This window comes from Myxocyprinus asiaticus, chromosome 49 (assembly GCF_019703515.2).
Source record: "Myxocyprinus asiaticus isolate MX2 ecotype Aquarium Trade chromosome 49, UBuf_Myxa_2, whole genome shotgun sequence".
In the NCBI taxonomy this organism is placed as follows: domain Eukaryota; kingdom Metazoa; phylum Chordata; class Actinopteri; order Cypriniformes; family Catostomidae; genus Myxocyprinus; species Myxocyprinus asiaticus.
In genome coordinates this window covers 14,804,378-14,824,851 of record NC_059392.1, presented here as the reverse complement: position 1 = coordinate 14,824,851, position 20,474 = coordinate 14,804,378, and the positions used below count along the sequence as shown (strand labels likewise).

At 35.2% G+C, this 20,474-nt stretch overlaps 1 protein-coding gene and 1 long non-coding RNA gene across 5 annotated transcripts in view; both read left to right on the top strand.

The window, feature by feature from the left end:
* LOC127438299 (uncharacterized) overlaps positions 1-822 on the top strand; it is a 28,974-nt gene extending 28,152 nt beyond the window's left edge. Inside the window, exon 3 of the long non-coding RNA XR_007896711.1 lies at positions 403-822. This is a non-coding gene — a long non-coding RNA (uncharacterized LOC127438299). The remainder of the gene's footprint in view (positions 1-402) is intronic.
* Positions 1-20,206, top strand: part of LOC127438253 (complement factor H-like) — a 137,643-nt gene extending 117,437 nt beyond the window's left edge. The window contains exons 14-18 of one of the 4 annotated variants that reach the window (XM_051693707.1): positions 16,315-16,494; positions 18,939-19,115; positions 19,213-19,401; positions 19,664-19,715; positions 19,984-20,206. In XM_051693707.1, coding sequence (XP_051549667.1) covers positions 16,315-16,494; positions 18,939-19,115; positions 19,213-19,401; positions 19,664-19,689 — 572 coding nt within the window. In that variant the 3' untranslated portion in view covers positions 19,690-19,715; positions 19,984-20,206. The remainder of the gene's footprint in view (positions 1-16,314; positions 16,495-18,938; positions 19,116-19,212; positions 19,402-19,663; positions 19,716-19,983) is intronic. The other 3 variants (XM_051693706.1, XM_051693705.1, XM_051693704.1) reach the window with 3 other exon arrangements.
* The last annotated feature ends 268 nt before the right edge of the window (positions 20,207-20,474 follow it).

Genomic DNA, 20,474 nt, shown 5'->3' with positions numbered 1-20,474 from the left:
CAACATCTGAGGGCGGTTCTGAGATTGCTGCGCCGAGCGGGACTCACAGCGAACCCAAAGAAGTGCGCGATTGGACAGGTGGAGGTACGGTATCTGGGGTTCCACTTGGGCCACGGGCAGGTGCGTCCCCAAATTGACAAGACAGCGGCGATTGCGACCTGCCCGAGACCCAAGACCAAAAAGGGGGTGAGACAGTTCCTGGGGCTGGCTGGCTATTATAGAAGGTTTGTGCCTAATTATTCGGACGTCACCAGCCCGCTGACTGATCTCACTAAAAAGGGAGCTCCAGATCCAGTCCAGTGGACGGAGCAGTGTCAACGGGCGTTCACGCAAGTTAAAGCCGCACTTTGCGGGGGGCCGCTGTTACATTCACCTGACTTCTCTCTCCCTTTTGTTTTACAGACAGATGCTTCAGACAGGGGGCTGGGGGCTGTACTCTCGCAGGTGGTGGAGGGGGAGGAGCGCCCGGTGCTGTGGGGATATGTGGCAGCGGGGGCGTGGTCAAGCATCTCTCCGGAGAGAGAAAGCGGTAAGGGCGCTTACACCTGAGCTAAATTATGTCTAACACCTGTCTCTAATTTCAGTGAGCACGGGGAGAGCGGCATAAATAGAGCGACACAACACTCAGTCGAGAGAGAGACTGGATACGACAGAGCCGAGCCAGAGCAAGGATTTTCTAATAGTGAGAGTTTATTTGTGGAAGCAGTGTGTGTTAGTGTTTAGTTAGTGCATAAAGGTAAACTGTAAAGTGGTGTCGAGGAAGAGTGGAAATAAAGCCTCACCTGAAGAAGGAAAACTGCTTCTCGCGTCTTCTTTTACAATTTGGTATCAGTTAACAGATATTTTCTTTTGTTTCAGGGAGTATCACCTGAGAACCGTCACAGCCAATGGAACCATCTACAACTGCTTAAATATGGAGACAGTTCAAAACATGGTTAAATTCACAAAGCATCATTCAAAATTCAACAATCTTTTAAAATTGTCCAAATTAAAATTGAAATAATGATAAAATTGAACTCATTTACAGATCATTAATTTCAGATTGTATTTCTGCTACTTTAGCAAACATCACAAAAGACCCTGTATCATGGTGGGGACTAAAATCAGAACAAAACAAAATAAAGGGTAGCCTCCAGACTTCTAGGAAGCTTAATTTAAAACATCACCTTAATTCAATAATAGTCTCTAGATTGTTTTTGAACCTACATTAAGTGTGTCAGATCAACTTTCAGCTGAATCTCTTGTCTTTATTATAAACTCTTAACTTAAAATCGCCCTCTGCATATATAAAACCTTTAATCATGACGAGGAAAGCTGTTTGAACCTCTCCTTCATATCACTTCATCTAACATTATTGTCAAGTTATTGTCACATTATTTTCCATATAAAAGAAAATCAAAAGAAAATAAAACAATTTAGAGATTTAATTTTAGCACACTTCAAAATCTGCTTTTGTGTTTCTGTTTCAAGCAGACAATTATGAAACTTAGACTGAGAGAGTGAGAGAGAGTAGGGCGGGGGAGGAATTCGGAGGGGGACATTCCACTCCCTCACGCTGTTTCTAATATTTTTACAGTTATTCCTTCTTTTTCATTTTAGAATCTCACAATAATATATATGTTATTCTTCAACAGTGAAAATAGTGATAATTATAATAATTAATTATATTAACTGCTTTCAAACTTTCCCATCTTAAAACCATCTTCAAGAAAACCTCTTCCAAATCTTTCAACCTACTTCTATCATCCCCTGCTTTCTTTTGCCCATTCAAACAACATACTGTAGAACCTTCACATCTTTAATACAACACAAACTTTGCCTTTCTTTTTTGACATTCTCTTTACATTCAGTACAACTTACTTTAGCCTTCTGTTCAACAGAAGTATCTTGTAATCCTGTCATCCTATTATTAATATAATCAGCCTCATCCAAGTTGACGATGAGTCTGCATACAGAAAGAAGGTTGAATGGCTGGCTCACTGGTGCAGTTATAACAACCTGGAGCTCAACATGCTCATAACAGTGGAGATGATTGTGGACTTTAAGAGGTACACCCCAACATTGACACTGATCACAATTCTAAACAGCACTGTGGCAGCAGTGGAGTCATTCAGGTTCCTGGGCACTACCATCTCACAGGACCTGAAGTGGGAGTCCCACATTGACTCCATTGTGAAAAAGGCCCAGAAGAGGTTATACTTCCTTCGCCAGTTGAGGAAGTTAAACTTGCCACAGGCACTGCTAATCCAGTTCTACTCAGCAGCCACTGAGTTTGTCCTCCACATTTCAGTAACTGTCTGGTTTGGTTCAGCTACGAAATCGGACATCAGAAGACCACAAAGGACAGTTCAAACTGCAGAGCAGATTTTTGGTTCCCCCTGCCCTTCCTTCAAGAACTGTACACTTCCAGAGTGAGGAAAAGGGTTGGAAAAATCACTCTGGACCCCACTCACCCTGCCCACTACCTTTTTGAACTGTTGCCTTCTGGCTGGGACTACAGAGCTCTGAGCACAAGAACTGTTAGGCACAAGAACAATTTTTTCTCTCAGGCTATCCATCTCATGAGCAGTTAAAACTGCCCCATTGGGCAATAATTATGTGCAATACACAGCTTAGTCAATTATATTTATTGAACATAGCCTATCTCTTCTGCATTACATTCCCTTGCACTGTATATAACAGATTTGTATTTGTATATATATATATATATATATATATATATATTTGTCTTATTGTGTATTTCTATATATAGTTATAATTTCTTTGGCTTTTTTTTTTATTTTGTATTATTATTATCTCTTTCTTGTTGTGTATTTTTTGTGCACTGGTAGCTTCTGTCCCCAAGAAAAATTCCTTGTATGTGTAAGTATACTTGGCAATAACGCTCATTCTGATTCTCATATATGTCCTATTTATATTTGTACATGTATTTTGTTACGAGAATATTCCAGATGGGCTCCTGAAGCCAACTATTTTTTAGTGTCTGGATTAATGCCTGGATAATATAACACAATGTAATGTGATACAAATACACGTGGAATAGTGCACAGTAAGAATAACATTGTACAGTAAAAGATATGATGCATAGCCTAATGTTACATATAATTTATAAGAAAACATTGGCTCACGGTGTTTTCTTTATTGAAAGGATTGCAATACTTTGTTATATTTGTCCTTAAGAGCAATAACAATATTTATGCTAATAGGTCTAATAATTGAAAGTGAAAGTGCAGGGAGTAGATCATGTTTGGAGATGAGCAAGAACAGTTGACTCGCATAGAAGACATGGAGATCCAGGTTGTTCATTAACGTTTTTTCTTTTTCTTTTTTTTTTTTAGCAGGCAAAGTTGTGTAGTTTTGTGTATCTGTATACAGACAAACTGTTCATAATTGTTTGAATAAATAAAACAGGCCACTAATACTGAGAAAAAGAACTAATAAAAAATATGAATATTTATGTGTGACTCTTTTAATAATAAAAACAACAATAGTAATAATAATAATAATAATTATAATAAAAGCAGCAGCACAATAAATTTGTCATTACATCGACAGATGTGACCCTTGAATTTGTATTGTTGACAGAATTTGACTCTTGGCGAAAAATAATTGGGACACCCTTCTCTAGAGACTGTTGTGCGTGAAAATCCCAGGAGATCATCAGTTACAGAAATACTCAAACCAGCCCGTCTGGTGCCAACAATCATGCCATGGTTGAAATCAGTGAGATAAAATTTTTTCCCCATACTGATGGTTGATGTGAACATTAACTGAAGCTCCTGACCCATATATGCTTGATTTAATGCATTGCCCTGCTGCCACATGATTGGCTGATTAGATAATCGCATGTATAAGTTGATGTTAAGGTGTTCCTAATAAAGTGATTATTGAGTGTATCCACCTTTTTCACTGGCAGCGAAATGTCCCATTATGCTTAGCACTTTCTTCCACTGTGGATGCTAAAGACTTCCGCTTCGCAGCTTTTTCACATTACAAAGCACTGAAAATATTAATAACAACAGTCAAAAACAGTGTTGTATTTATTTAACATAAATTTCTTTCTCACTAAAGGCTGCATATGGACATACGGTTTTGACGGCAATCCCACGAATGGATGTGTACCCAATCTAATCTCATACATTTACATGGTAATGTTACTCCACTTGGCTCTAGCACAACAAAACAGACAAATCCTAGACATTTAGGCAATCTAGAAATCCCAACCGGATGCTTTTAAGGTTAGAAAAACAGGACATGTCCGTGAAAAGAGGACATTCCTTACGAAAATCGAGATTCAAATTCACCACTGATCATTTTCACATGCAAATGAGCTTTGCAGAAAACTTTGTCCATTGTTGCCAAAGGTTTGCCGGAGGTTCACCACCACCGGCGAAGAGCTGCAAACGTCTGGCAAACATTTGCGGTGAATTAAAAGCTAATTTTCATATGAAAATAACGAGTTGTAACTTTCATTTTCCAGTAGTTTTTAAGCCACATGTAGTTGTTATAACAACCTCTAATCAGCAGTAAGCAGAAGTGCGGAGCACCCAAGAGGAAGCCTCTCGCTGTAATGGCGGAATCCATGGAGAAGTCAGGAAAAGGTGGATTCTATAAAATAGAGAGTAGGTCTTCAGGCTTAACAGCACTACCCATACAGCCAAGTTACAAACAGCAGTGGTAAACAAAATGCACGCTGCAGTCCTATGTTCTGTAGGTTCAGAATTTGCCTCATTCTTGTATGGGTGATGGATGGCATAAGAAAAACACGTGCTCAACGCTAAATACAGGTCTAAACGTGGTCTAAAACATTTTGTGATCGGATCACAAAAACCACATGTGATCACATCGCTTTTGAGGTGTGAACACTAATCTTTCCTATATGCATCCAGGCAGCAGTGAAGCGTCACCTCTCACCTGTCAATCAACCGCTGTGCTAAAACAAAGAGTTATCACATCAACGTGCGCTACCCAGACAGATTTCGCAGTTACATACTATATCCGTGTTTACATCCGCAGCTCCCTCTGAATGCGTTTAGATGTGCTATACAATATGGAATAGACTTTCTGTGGCCACCCTCGAGCCCAGGCCAAGGACAAAAGGTCCAGTTGTACCCCGTTATCAGAGGCCCTGACCACTTCTAAAGCTTTCGGATGCAGACCTGAACTGGGTGTGTCAGATAAGAGAGACATCCAAAATGTGCCGTGCTGGGGTATTCCAGCACGAGGACCACTGCCTTATGAGAGATAAGTCATTGCCGAAAGGAATTAAAAAAAAAAAAAAAATTATATTAAAAACAACTTTTACATTATAGTTTTTCCATATAAATTTAATCTGCGATAGTCTGGGATATACATTTAAAGGGGAGTTAAATAATACAGACCTAAGATGTAGTTGTTGTTTTTTATAAACCAAGCAAAATGTCAGCTGAATCTCCTGAATCTTCATATCATCAATTCAGAACGATGTTCATATTAAAGTTGATGTATACTTTATTGTCCCTGAAGGGAAATTTGTTGTGGACTTCATGTTGCTGCATTGAAAAAAATAAGAAAAACGCATCACAAAAGCATCAAACATTACCACACAGACACACAAATAGTACATATAATATAATAAAAATAATAACATATCAACAAGCTAAACTGCTATTAAACATTCGCACAGATACAGGTACAAAGGAATTCTTATATCTATTTAATTTGCAAAATGGAGCTCTATATCTTCTCCTGGTGGGAAGCAATTCATACTGTGAATACAAAAAAATTGTTTGATTGCAAAAGATCTTCTGCACCTGATAAAGAATGCATTGCTCATATAAACCCTGAAGATTAAGATGTTCTTCCTGCCCAACAATTTTCATTGCTGTCATTACCAGGTGCACCAATTTAGATTTGAGCTGTATAGTTAGGTTCCCAAACCATATCATAATACCATACCTGACAATTTTTTCTAAAACAGCTTTGTAAAACAACAACATAATATCCTTATTAACCCCATAAAGACACAGTCTGCGTAAAAAGTACAATCTCTGGTGCAGACGGGTGCAAACCCATTCAATGTGTGTTTTCCAAGTAAATTAACTATCTATATAAACGCCCAAATACTTATAAGTCTGCGTCTGAATAATGTGTTGGTCATGTATAACCACTTGACGATGGTCACCTATACATTTTGGATCAAAGACAATCTCCTCATTTTTCTTTGTGTTTATTATTAACTTATTGTTATCACACCAGTCAACAGACCGGCTTATTTCTGACTGGTAGATAGTGCTAATATTGTCCTGCGCATAAAGTCAACTTAAAATAGCTGTGTCATCCGAATATTTAAAAAATTTAGTTTTGTGAATGCTTACCTGAGCACCCATTTGTAAAAAAATTAAATATTAAAATGTTCAGAACAAACCTCTGGACTGTTTCATGTGATCTGATTAAAACACCATCACTTAGGGACTTGTCATGTGAACCACTTGGTGGTGCAGTTTCTCCATAAAAAATGTGATTACCAATCATACTGATACTCGGGACCACTGTGAAGTCAAATAAGCTATGTTTGCTGTAAAAGTTAAAGGTCTTTTGCTAAAACCTGTACTCTCATTCTCATGATTATATCAAGTATATAATCTAAGTACTGTGGGTACACTTGTGAAAAAGCTTTCATTTTATATTATTTTTTATTGAAAATTATATCATCATTTTAAAATGTTGAACTGAAAAATCAGCTTGAAATTTTCCAATTTTTGCTTAATTGTTAGCATACACTCAAGTTGACATGGACTGATGGGGGATGTGTCTGGCTATTGGGCTATGTTGTAACAGAAGTTCACAGTGTGTTCAATGAACTGCATATCTTACAGACAAACATTTATAAATGAATTCAAAGACCTTAAATTAAATGTTTTAGTGTTTACCAAAAGCCAACACTGTAAGATCCAGTAAACTGCATTCTTCTTTTATGGTTAAAAAAAACTTTTATTTAGTGTGAGATAATGAGGTTCATTTAGGACAACAGATACAAGTTTTTTAAAATGTATTTATTTATTATTATTATTATTATTATTTATTTTTTTTTGTGTGTGTGTGAAAGTTTAGCACACTCAAATGTTTTAAGTAACCTCAGTTACAAACTATCTCTGTGTTTATCAGCTCAATTCTAAAAGACACATTTTGCAATGGCAGTACTGTTGCAATGTTTGAAAGCTTGAAAATATTATGAAATGTTCTCCTTGTGTCTCTAGTTTCTTTGCAACAATGCCCCATTTTGGAAACTGCCCTTGTAAATGTGTGACTCAAGAAACTGTAATTCTCTTTAAAGGAGCTATCTCTAAGTGTGTCCAAATGACATGTGAATGGCAGCTTTGGATATGATTTTTTTCTTTTCTTTTCTTTTTTTTTTTTTTTTAAGGAAATGTTGTCTTTGCTCAGAGAGGTCTGGTGTAAGTGAGATGTCTTTCTGACTTTGGTAAATGATTAACTTGTTGATCCCCAAGCAGAATAGAGCTACAGTCATTTGTGAAGTTCAAAAATGAAAGTTCCTATAAAACACATTGGCTTTGCCTTTTTGGTTTTATCCTTTACATTTGTACAAGCTCAAGGTAAGTTTACTGCCCTTCTTCTTTACTTTTTTCATTTTGTTATTTATTTTAATGTCATTTATATTTATATTTCATTGATCAATGATATACACATTATATGCACTTTTAAACTTTTCTTCATGTCTGCATGTATGTGTTGTTTGTGCTTTTAAGTATGTCTTCAAAAGGACATTAAATATGAAAACATAAAACGATTGGAGAAAAATTCCTACAATAATAATGAAATAGTGAAAGTTAACTGCCAGACAGACTCATATCTTTAACCTTATAAACGCTGTTTTATTTTATATGGAGAGGTTCCCCTGATGGAGTCTGCCATGTTAGAATCACATCTAACCACACAAATACTATTCGCTTAATCTCAGTAACCGCACAGTTATTAAATACTTTCACTCATGGATGAAATTAATCATGACTGACTGTGAATAATTTCTACAATGGCATCAGTAACTGAAAACTAATGCATTTGAATGATGCTGCATCCACACCACTAGGTGTCGGTGTAAGTCCAAGATGACACACACACACACACACACACACACACACACACACACACACACACACACACACACAAACACAAACACACACATGTTGGTGCAGCTATCCTTATGATAACTCTCCATAGACATAATGATTTTTATACTGTACAAACTATAGATTCTATCCCCTAACCCTAATCCTACTCTTAAACCTAACCCTCACAAAAAACTTTCTGCATTTTTTAATTTTCCAAAAAACATAATTTTGTATATTTTTTAAGTGATTTGAATTATGGGCACACTAGAAATATCCTCATAAATCACATTTATAGCATAATACCCTTGTAATTACCAGTTTGTAACCTAAAAAAAGTCCTAGTAAACCACTTAAACCTGCCCCCCAACACACACAAAATGAAAACATTTCTGATTGCACATTTAAGTTTTTTTTAAGGCAGAAAAGAGATTTCTGTTAAGACAACATTTTCATAGTTGTCCAAAGAACACATTAGAGTAGGTAAAACTACTGACATTTAATTTTTACTGCTGTAAAACTAAGTTGTGTATTTTACTCATAATATTTAATGTGCACAATTTTTTTTTATTTATTATTATTTATTTTTTTTATGTTGTGCTTGGAAATAGAATAATTGTCACACAGAGGCAACTGGATTAAATTGGCAGCATTTTCAAGTCAATTCAGTGTCTTAAATTTTTGAGAGAGCATAATGGCATTTCTTTATTAGTATCGAGCTAATGTGCTGCCTTTTTTAACACCCAAAATTACAAACTCACCTTACACACTCTATTTACAACTATTTACAAAATGTTAATAAATGTATTTATAATTAATTAATAATTATTGTAAAGTGTTACAGAATTTGTTATAAAAAATAAATAAATAAAAAAATAGCCTAAACACATTTAGAAACCTTTAACTACAACTTTTACTGTTAGAGTTAGATAAACATAAAAATAAAGTCTAATAGACTAAATATGAATCTATACAAGTTACCATTTAGTGCAGGATTTTTAGTTTATATTTTTTTAGTAAAACGTAAAACATTACCAATTACCAAAACATTTAGTAAGGATGATGTGTATTTTAAAAATAGATCATGTGTATTATTTGTTTCCTTTTTACGTCATCAGAGCTTTATACTAGAATGTTCTATGTAGAATTCAAGTGGGTCATATACGTTTTACTGTCTCTGCCGGCCACCCTGATATCGAGTAAAGCCCAACTGAACTCGCAAGTTTTGCTCTGGAGCACGCCGACCGTACGTGTCCACTGGCGTGTGTGTCCACTGTTTTCAATTTATTCCAATGAGAATCCACCTCACGAGCATAGCGCTCAGCTCCCATTCAAATTAACTGATAACCCTTGCATCGCTTCGCTCACCACGGCCCAGTGGACATCCAGCATAATGTGCGCTGCAGCTGTTCACGTGAAAGCACGCTTCGTTTGCCCTGCACCGATTATAATTTATAAGAGGCATGAATACAATTAAATTTACATCGCCAGCAGCTCTGAGTCACCCGACATTCATAGAATTGTCAATAGAGCAAAACCCTGAAAAGGTCAACCGCCAAAGTGGCTGGTAAGAGTGACGGAGTAACACGCCATGCTGATTTTTACCTGCATTTGACAGGTTGGTGGGTGTTGATTTCAACCCCTGATTGTACAGTTGTTTAAAGTGTTTTTGGATCATTCCGCTGACGAAACATTGAAGTAAAATTTCAGTATAAAACTCTTGGCAACATGAGTTGTGGAAAATTAGATTTGATCTAGGAGATTTTTGATAGCTTTATACAGTGAATTTTCTTTTCATCGTTTTCATTGATGTCAAAAATTAGAGATGCCTTTTATGATCCCACACACCTTCCCCACATTTTCGTAAAAGTCTCGGTGATTGAGTGGACTAGAAGTTCAATCTAGTTGTCATTAAAAAGCTACAATCTTCAGCTTTGAGATGATGTATAATATTTCATTGACAGTTGAGAACATATTTTGACCATTATTTGTTTATCATTCATTTTATATTGCATATTTTGATCTGGACACCTGAGACTTAATATTGGATTATTTACCAAGCTCATAGTCAAGTAGAAAATGGCTCACTTTGAAGAAAACAACCTAAGTTAAGAGCTGATATAGGGTTTGTGGCTACTTGGGGCTTACAGAAGCAGTGATCAGAGAAGACGTGAGATATTTGTCTTTGTTGTCTTACAGAGATCACATTTCACTCCATGACTATTTGGAAAATCATTTGAAATGTGGTGTTATGACAACAACATTAAAATAAATAGTCACATTCTTTTCAGCTTTCATTTCAGAAATGACTTGACTATTTCAGTGCTATTTGAAAAACTTTTATATATTACCACATCATTACTACTGGGTTGCACTCATTTGCGCAGTGGAGGTTTTCAGGCCCTATGTAACATAAATGCAAAATGTATGTTAAAAAATCAGATTCCATGCTTTCAAACGGTATTACATGTGACTATTTATGAATCCACAGACTTTTAAATTTTAAGTGTAAACCTATTACACACTCCAGGCCCCGCCTACAGACCCGTTAAGGGGTTAAGATTCAGCCTACATTCAGTCATAATGAGAAAAATTTGATATTTCACTCACTAGAAGGCTTTTTTCTCTTATATTTAAAGTATTTTTAGTGATAATTAAAGTCCCTTTTGCCACCATGTTCAACTTTCTTTAGGCTGTGATGAAATTATTTCCAAGTGATTTGACTGCCATTGATGTCCTATCTAACACGTTTACTTTTTATCTGAAAATTGGCGAACCTGGTCAACAAATATTTGCTGACAGAAAGATTCTGATCTTTTTCTTGTTCAACCTCAAAAGACTCACAATGCAAGACAGTTGTAACCCAGGTTAAAATTCTAACAGTCACATAAATATAAATACGCACCTTCAAGTATCTAAAATAAAATAATATACCTTAACATAACATTCTAGGATACTAAATTAAGCAATTAAAATGTATATAACACAGTTTTGACATGAGTGATAAAAAGGAACACGGGCCCGTTAAGAACCGGGCACATTTGCTGATTAGATAAGAGAAAGCACTAGATGAGCAGACGAGAGGAGATGCTGGAATTGATCAGTTGAGTGACGAAGAAAACTTTGATTATATGTTTGAAAAAGTAACTTTAAGTTGTTCTGAAGTTCTATAGTTTTGAAATCCTTCCACACACAATTGTGGGATTGACTTGGAGTTTATTCATGTTTGTAAATTCGAAATAAACGGATTTGGACAGGTCTTTTTGAACATCTGACAATTCATTTCAATGAGATGGCGAGCCACCCAGCTAACCACTAAGGAGGATAGAAACTGTTTCATACAGTATCAGCCATCTGCAGAAAAGGCAACTTTACTTGGATATTTTCTATCCTGGTAGGACTGTAAAGACTGTCCCACTTTGTTTCCTGCAGACAGAAATTGGACTGAGTTGATTACAGAGAACTGACAGTAGCTAGAGTTGTGTACTGCTGATGTTGTGAAACCAGTTATGATGTGAATATTGTATTCTTATACAATACAATACAGTTACAATATTATTCTAATATTGTAACTTTTGTGAATTGTCTTATTTTCTTGAATGTTGAGTTTGGTGCTGTATTTTTTGTGTTAAAACAGAAAAGGTATTTTGGAACATCCTGAATATTACTGTCTAGTGAAAAACAGAGTGAGCAAGGGAAAAAACAAACTCATATCAATTAGGCCTAAAAGCGAATAAAATAGAATTGTATTAGTTCTGAACTAAAACAATATCAACCAACTTGGCAAACCAAACTAGTTCAATACATAGAAGAAAACCTATAGGAAAAAGAAGGGGTAAAAGAGCAAATAAGTTCAAAAGGTCATTGTAACAGATGTTCATATTTGGATCAAAAGGAGGAAGCGGGACATGGCGATTCCAACACAGGAGTGTCTTTAATTCAACTCAAAACTCGTTCGCTTTACAGTGTGCTGTACAGCTTCAAACAAACACAAAGTCAAGGTGCTTCAATCAAAGAACAAAGGCAGCGGCCAACACACATACAGTTTCTCCGCTGGACACTCTCTCCCTCTTTCGGTGGACTGGGCTGTCTTTTATCTCCCCCGACTCTCACTGTGAACATGGAAATGGTAATTTGTCACAATTTATCTCAGGTATCTACCTTACATCTGTCCTTACCGCTTTCTCTCTCCCCAGACCGGTGCTCGACCACACCCTCATCTCCACAGTCATCTCATTTTATTTTATTGTAGTTATATATTTTTTTGGATGGCAATTCATTTTTATTTTTTTACTTAATGTGTAATGTGACATTTAAAGTTTCTCACTTTTGTTAATACAAGCCGGCAGTTCAAGCATTTGATGGTCTATATGTGCTTTTTATTTTTTCCCAAGTTTCATTACCGCTCCTCTGAACCTAGATACTGGTCCAGTGTACCTTAAAACTAAGGTGACTCAAAGTGTTACACAATGGAATTATGTATATGCAAACATTTGTGGTCTTCTTTTGTGTTTAAAGACATATGGATCTTTCAACGCTGCAGTTAAAAATTAATCTGACATGTGAACATCTTTCATGCAAAAACTGAAACAAAATGAAGCACTATATTACTACACAATAAATTATTAATTATAGCTTATTCACTTTACTGAGTATTTTAAACAGTATTCTCTGGGGTGACATTTCTCGTTGTCCTACCCACTTTAGACACAGCATATGGGCTGTCAACTTTTAATATAAAAACATACATGGGTTGTAAATTAAAATCAGTAATAGATGACACAAACTTAATTCCATGGATTATAATGAACAATAATGGTTATTACTGGTGGTATTTTTCATCCTATTTTTTTCAAAGGACCAAATTGGTGTTTGACGCACTTTGCGTTTCATGAAGAGATAAAATTCACATCACTTAAAATGTCACATGAAGCAGCTGTGGAGCTGGTGGAAGAGTGCTACAAAGATGTCATTAACATTAAAATACTTATGTTATAAAACTAAACAATTTTCTAAATAAGCTGGGAAAATGCTTATCACAATGAACTCTGATATCTTGATAATATTTTATAAAACCTTTTAGATGCGTTAAACTTTAATGCAGAACTGTTAAAGTAAATTTTATTTTCTTTAAAAATCGCATTATATAAGTGTGTCTTCATTATTCTTTGTAAATTCTTTGTTTACACTCTAATCAATGTCCTGTGTATTTCAATTGCTTATTTAGAATTAAATGTATAAATGTTTATAGTTTTTCACAGAAATTGAATTCTAGGAGTATTTACCAGGAATAGTTTTGGCATTTCAAAAATGTATTTATTTGCTAATGTTGTAAATCAAAATAATTTTGTCCCTAAAAGAAAAATATAAACACATTTCGTTATAAAGTTATTATTTTTAATGCTTGACCTCTTCTTAACTTAGTATTGATTAATTTTGTTTTGAACAGATTTAACTTGTCAGATTAAGTCAACCAGTTATGGAATAGTAAGAATCGAACCAGAGGGAAAAAAAATTTTCAGAGCTGGAGAAAGTGTGAAAATTACCTGCTCTGAAAGATACTGGATATTTGGCATAAAAGAAACCACAAAATCATTTACATGCCAAGTTGACGGGCAATGGGATAACGAGCCTACTTGTGTGGGTAAGCTTGCAGAGAATCACTTCTTGACTTGGTGCTGAATCCATTGCTTATTATTAAAAGAATGTGAATCTTGTTTCAGATATTAGATGTGAAGTTCCACATGACAGACGTGTTTCTCATCCAGAATATTACTTTAGAGGAGACTTAAAATTGGATGCAGAAATATATTACTATTGTAATTCTGGATATAGTCAAATGGCACAGAAGGCCAAATGTACACAAGACGGCTGGAAACCAGATCCACTGTGTGCTGGTATGTTCTTCTAAAAAGCGTAACAATCTGTGGTACTGATACATAATTCACATGAATTCTGTGATTAATTAGTAAGTTGGATGTTTTCCAGAAATTAAGTGTGAAGTACCAAAAATCCCAAATGCAGAGACTGAGGGAGATCAGAGACAAATCTACAACATCTTTTCAAGAATAGTATATAAATGTCACTCTGGTTTTGAACCAGAGCAGCGTGTACAAATCACCTGTAATTCCCAGGGCCAATGGACAGGCATACAGCACTGCACTGGCAAGCTACAGTTTGTTGACAATGCGAGAGCCTTAAATTACATTTAATTTCATTATCCAATCAAATAATTATAATCTTCCCTTTGATAACTCAGAAACCAATTATATGAAATGACTTTGTGTTAATGCAATTTTTTTTTAATGTTTTTTCCCCACAGCAAAGGAAGTATCTTGCATTACTCCATCCTTGAAAAACGGGTTCATATACAGAGCTTCCATAAATGAGAGAAAATTCTACTATTCGTGCAATACAGGTTATAAACCATTCAGTGGGAACTGGTGGGAATCAGTGGCATGCAATGAGAGGTCTTGGTCTGATGAGCCACAGTGTATCAGTGAGTGTGTTTTATTTAAGTCAGTCTCATGTGTAAGACAAAAGACTAGTTTACTAGTTAACTAGTTTAATAACTTGTCATCGCTCTTACAGGGGAGGAAGAATGTGGCGCTTACCCCAGAGTCAATCATGGAAAAATAAAGCAAACAAAGAATCATGATAGAGAATCTGCAGAATTTGAATGTGATCCTGGCTTTAAATCAACACATAGCTCAATCAAATGTGTCAAGGGTAAATGGGAGACACCAACCTGTGAGGGTGAGCCTCTTGAACTCTTATTACATGACTAAGAATAACAATGAAGACAAACACAGTGGGCTGGAAAAGTAATCTATATACTTACATATCTATTACCATCTGCAAAGGCGACACAGAAGCTGCATATGAAGCAGCATGTATGCTTTTAAATGGAATATTTACACACATTATTTAGTGTTTCACAAAGGTGGCATAAATGCATGTACACATAAGTAGCAATTGCAGATATAATGTCATGAAATTAAAGTTGTAAATATTATTAAAACAAATTAAAGGCATTTTATTAATACTGAACCAAATACATGAGGCTTTGGTTGGGCGGAGCCGAAATATATTTTAGTGATTTTTTTTTTTTTTGCGACATATCTATTGCTAGTGCATTGTACTATTTTGAAAATATATATATATATATATATATATATATATATATATATATATATATATATATATATATTACTATTTTCCAATTTTTTGTTGTTTTAATTTGTAATATATGTCTTTTTACAGAGGATGTGCGTTGTGACATTCCACCAAAAGTGGAAAATGCAGTCATGACCTCTGACCCTCAAAAATTTTATCCTGAAGGATCTTCTGTAGCATACAAATGTCGAAACTTATTCACAATCAGGGGGCCTAGTAGAGTTTTTTGCCACAGTGCAACTTGGGGAGAAACACCGAAATGTGAAGGTGAGTTTTGATTGGTGATCGGAACTATGTTTTAATGACCCCTTCAGAAAGCAATGCCATTATAGTGCATTAAAACCACAACAAGAGGAACTATTTACGTGGAGATACAGCGCAATACAAATGTGAGGAGGTGCTAAGTTTTCATCTCTCTTTTTCTTTCTCACCAATAACATAATATTTCAACTGTTGATCACACTATACATATCAAAATGTAAATGTATTGTTTATTTACTTCATAAGAAAACATTATTTGGCTCTACAAAATGACATTACATTATTCTATAACTTTATCATTAAACATTATTGTTACACATTTAATAACAATTTTGCTTATTTTTGTATAAAAGATTCTTCTCTCTGATTTCTCTCTTCTTGTTTTGTTGCCTCTTACTGGCAGCTTTCTGTTCAAAACCTCTTCGGACAGTAAATAATGCCATGCTGGTAGATGAAAACCAAGACAAGAGAGAATATTCACATGGAGATACAGTACGCTTTGAGTGTTTTGAGGGGTTTGAGTCGAGGGAGACAACTGCTAAATGTGACGTACAAACCTGGATTTACCCGAAATGTATTAGTGAGTAAAACTGAAAAGAACCGTCTTTCTTTCTTTCTTTCTTTCTTTCTTTCTTTCTTTCTTTTTAAGGAAATGTTGGGCATGTCATACATACTGTACAGTAAATTATATCTAAAAAAAAAAAAAAAAAAAAAAAACTGTTCACTTTCACTGAACTTACATTGAACCAATTCAATATTGTTCCTTTAGAAAAATCTCAGTGTTCCAAACCAACAAAGTACATGACGTTTGTGACACTGTTAAATGAGAAAAATGTGTACAACAACTTTGAAAATTTGTCATACACGTGCAAAAGTCCATATGAAAAAATCCCAGAAGGTACTTGGACGTGTGAAGATAAAGAATGGCATGGAGCATTTGTCTGCACAAGTGAGTCCCCTTAAAATCTTACAATCACATTTGCTTACCCATTGGACAAAAACTGGTTGGACCCATGATGATTCAACCCCAACATTTTAGAGAATGTCATGATGTTTTCTTACCATTTAAAAACATAATATATACAGTACATATACTTTGTGTTCTTTGTGCTACAACATTCTTCTTGCTGCTTTTCATGATCTTCAACATTTCACTTGAAATGTTGAGAGGTCTATATCACCCTCATATAGGTCTGCGCATTGTGTATGAATGAGAGGGACTATTGATCAGTGTTGGGTGTAATGTGTTACAGATTTAAAATGAACTAATCTGATCACAGTTACAGACATGAATAAAATCACATTTCTTGAATTACACATTTATTGCTAAGACAATAATATTAATTAAGTAGAATGCTTTTTAAAATGTATTACGGTCCTATGTTAGTACTTTTATGTGTGTTGCTGTGCAGCTAATGAGCATGCACTTTACAAACCACCATGGCATAGAGGACACATATGGAGGCAATGGCAGATGAGTGAGCTGTGTTACTATGGATGCAGCGGAGTGTAGTTGTTTATTCAAATTGAAAACGAAAGTGTTTCAAGATTTCATGCGCTCATAATCAATCTCAGCGAGCTCTGTGTCAGCTCCCAGCTCTGGCTGGAGGAGAGAGACATGCAAGACTGGACTGGCAACAAATCCTCCTCAAATATCTGCGCTCTACCCCATCCTCGCATGTCTCCCTCATGTGTCCCGCTGCAGCTGCCGCGGGAGGAGAGGGGATCAGCTTCAGGTGTATATGAAAAACAGCACATGTTCCCGTCTGACAGAGGGATATATCACAAGGTGGAAACATTTGCGGAACGGTGTCTTGAGAAACGGCTCTTTTATGTTCTTTGTGTACCGTACACAATTAAACACAGACACAATGCAATAGTGCGCAGGTGATAAAGGATACTCAATTCGTCCAAGCACAAGCAGGGAGGTAGAAATAATCCATGTGCTGTAAAGTTGTGTAAACACACACATGCTGCACATGTACACACACAAACAGACATACTGTACATGCACAAATACACATGCATGATGCAACACACAAGCAAACCTGTATAATCACACCGAAAAGAAACAATAAGCATTCAAATACATAATGGATTCACTATCAAAGCTGTTTGCAAATGTTTTCAATTCATTTGTATTAATTTTCTGTCTTTCACACCAACACAAACACGGGTAAACAAGCGTACTGTACACATACATGCCACACACAGCTAAGATGGTTGTAGATAGCGGACAAACATACACACACACACACACACACACACACACCCCTGAAGATACTACTACAGCATATTTGAGATAATAAAGTTAAGTTGCATATTTAGAAATGCATTGGATCTCTTTAGCCAAGTTGCTGTCTTTGTCATATTGCTGTAAATTTTTTATTTTTTTGGTCAGTCAATATTAGAAGTAATAAAAGAGCTATTAGTGTCACATTTGTTTTTTTTCCACATATTTAATTGGTTTTAGAAAGTAACTTCAAAGTAAAGTAATTAGTAATCTGATTACTTCCCAACAAAGTGATCAGAAAAGTAATCAGATTTCAATTTTAGAGAAGTAATCAGTAGTGGATTACTTTTTTGAAAGTAACTTACCCAACACTGTTGATTGAGTGAATAAGTGGGAACGGAACAGAGAGAGGGAGATTTCAACTTACACATTAGTTTAATAAGTGATTAATATTTGTGTTTATTAACTACACCATTGTAATGCCTGAACATAGCAATAATGTAAAAATAACACTTGAAAATCTGATCATTAGTATACTTTTGAAATATTGAATAACTATGAAAAAAATCCCCAAAATAAACATGAACACATTTGACAACATTAACACAGTTTTCATTATCTCTAAAAAAAAAACATTTATTTGGAGCAGAAAGTGAAGAAAGAGCAGAAACCAAGTGCACAGTATACATGGGAACTCCTTTAATACTGTTTTCAAAGCATCACAGGATGAACCTCATGAAGGTGGTTGAAAGAAAAGTGTGCAGAGATGTAATCAACATTGTCTGACAAAAGAGAATGTTGACAAAATGTTGCCAATTGAAGAAGATGAAATCTAAGAAAGTTTTTGTTGGTTATTTATTTATTTATTTTTTGTAGTTGTTTTTTGGTCACAACTTACCCATATTTTTGTCTGTGGTATTTCACAGTTTTGATAGCTTTACTTTTATGATACGTGGAAAATAGTATTCATAAAAAATGAGAGGTTATGTACAAACATTTAATTGGTATATACAGTATATACTGCTCATCAATCAGATTTAAAATGATAAACAATGTTCTGCAAAAAATTTAGAAGATTTCAAAGTGAACAAATATTTTCTGTGGAAATTGTGAAACTGCTCAAAATGGACGTAAATGTGTCTGTTACTTTATTTGTTTAGGTGAAATCTGTCCACCACCAGCTCATCTTGAACATGGAGACTATACTGTAGTTAGAAAGAATGGTGAAGTAATTACAGAGGTTTATTATACTTGCCAAAGAGACTATGTGCTAGATAAACAACAGCAATATTATAAGTGTCAGAATGGGAGATGGGAGACCCCGCCAAAGTGTCTGGGTGAGTCGTCTATTTCTAAATTATTCTCTTGAATCTCACTCTCATCAAGAACTATTTTACAATTTGTGTCTAATCAGATTGATTTTGTCTGTCATAGAGCCCTGTGAAATTACATCTGACAGTATTGAGAAGTACAATGTACAACCCCCCCAAAATAAGGTCTATGTAAAACATGGTGACATTTATAGACTTTCTTGCAAGTCTGGATGGATTACTGGAAATTGGCGGAGATCTGAACATCTTTACGTGTCGTGTTCTAATGGAGAGTTAAAATCTGACAAAACTTGTAAGTACATCTGAATGTGTATTTTTGCACCCACATTAGTCAAGGTGTTTATAGTCGTGGTGATCTGTATGTTTAACTGAAAAGGATTAAAGTGCCCATGCCAGAAGCAGAGAGTAAAATACTACAATATTATTAAATATGGGTTAGGATGAATGACCAGCATCATTCACACTTTCCATGTTTTAAACATTTTTTATTTTGTGAACTTATAATGTAAAAAGGTCATTGACACAGCAAATAATCTTTTGATACTTTTCTTCAGGCAATACAGAAAATTATTTTGTTTGAAAAGAAACTGGAGTGGAAACACTGAGGTAATGAAAATATGAACTTCTCAATTAATTTTAGAGAGTGTTCTTTTAGAGGCATTAAATGAATGAACCACAAACAGGACATGATGTTATTACATATGATGATGCTGTTGACCGCATTTAATTTAAATGAATATCTGTGTGATTTCAGGAAATGTATTTTTAGCACTAAAATTTTGTTAACACAAACACTGAACCTATACAAGTGTGTGTACATGTTTTGGCATGTAAACTTAAGTAAAAATGTTGTTATATTTCTAACTGTAATTAGATACAGATCCCTCTGATGTATCCAGAGCATGAAGATGGACACACACACACACGCACACACACACACATGCTTGCTAATGCTTCCATTAACATGCTAATCGGCCAACTGCAGTTTAGTATCCTTTTACATTATTTTGTTATTTTATTTACACATACACTGAAAAAAATGTGAACCTCAAAATGTGCTTCATGTTGTAACATCTAAATAAACTGGTTTGAATCAATTCAATCATATTATTTAACGTCACTTTATCACAGTGATGTAGTAGTGACTGAAGAGGTGGGCATTTATCGAGGAACCCCCCCCCCCCAAAATAAATAAATAAATAACATGAACTGGTATAAAAGGTGTAAGAAAATTATATTTTTCATTACATAAATAATAATAACAATGTATTGTCTTTTGTAACCATAGTCTCATTTGAACTTACAAAATGTATGTCGGGGTAAGTTTCTAGCTGGCATCGTTAACAGTTCACCACTAAAACTTGC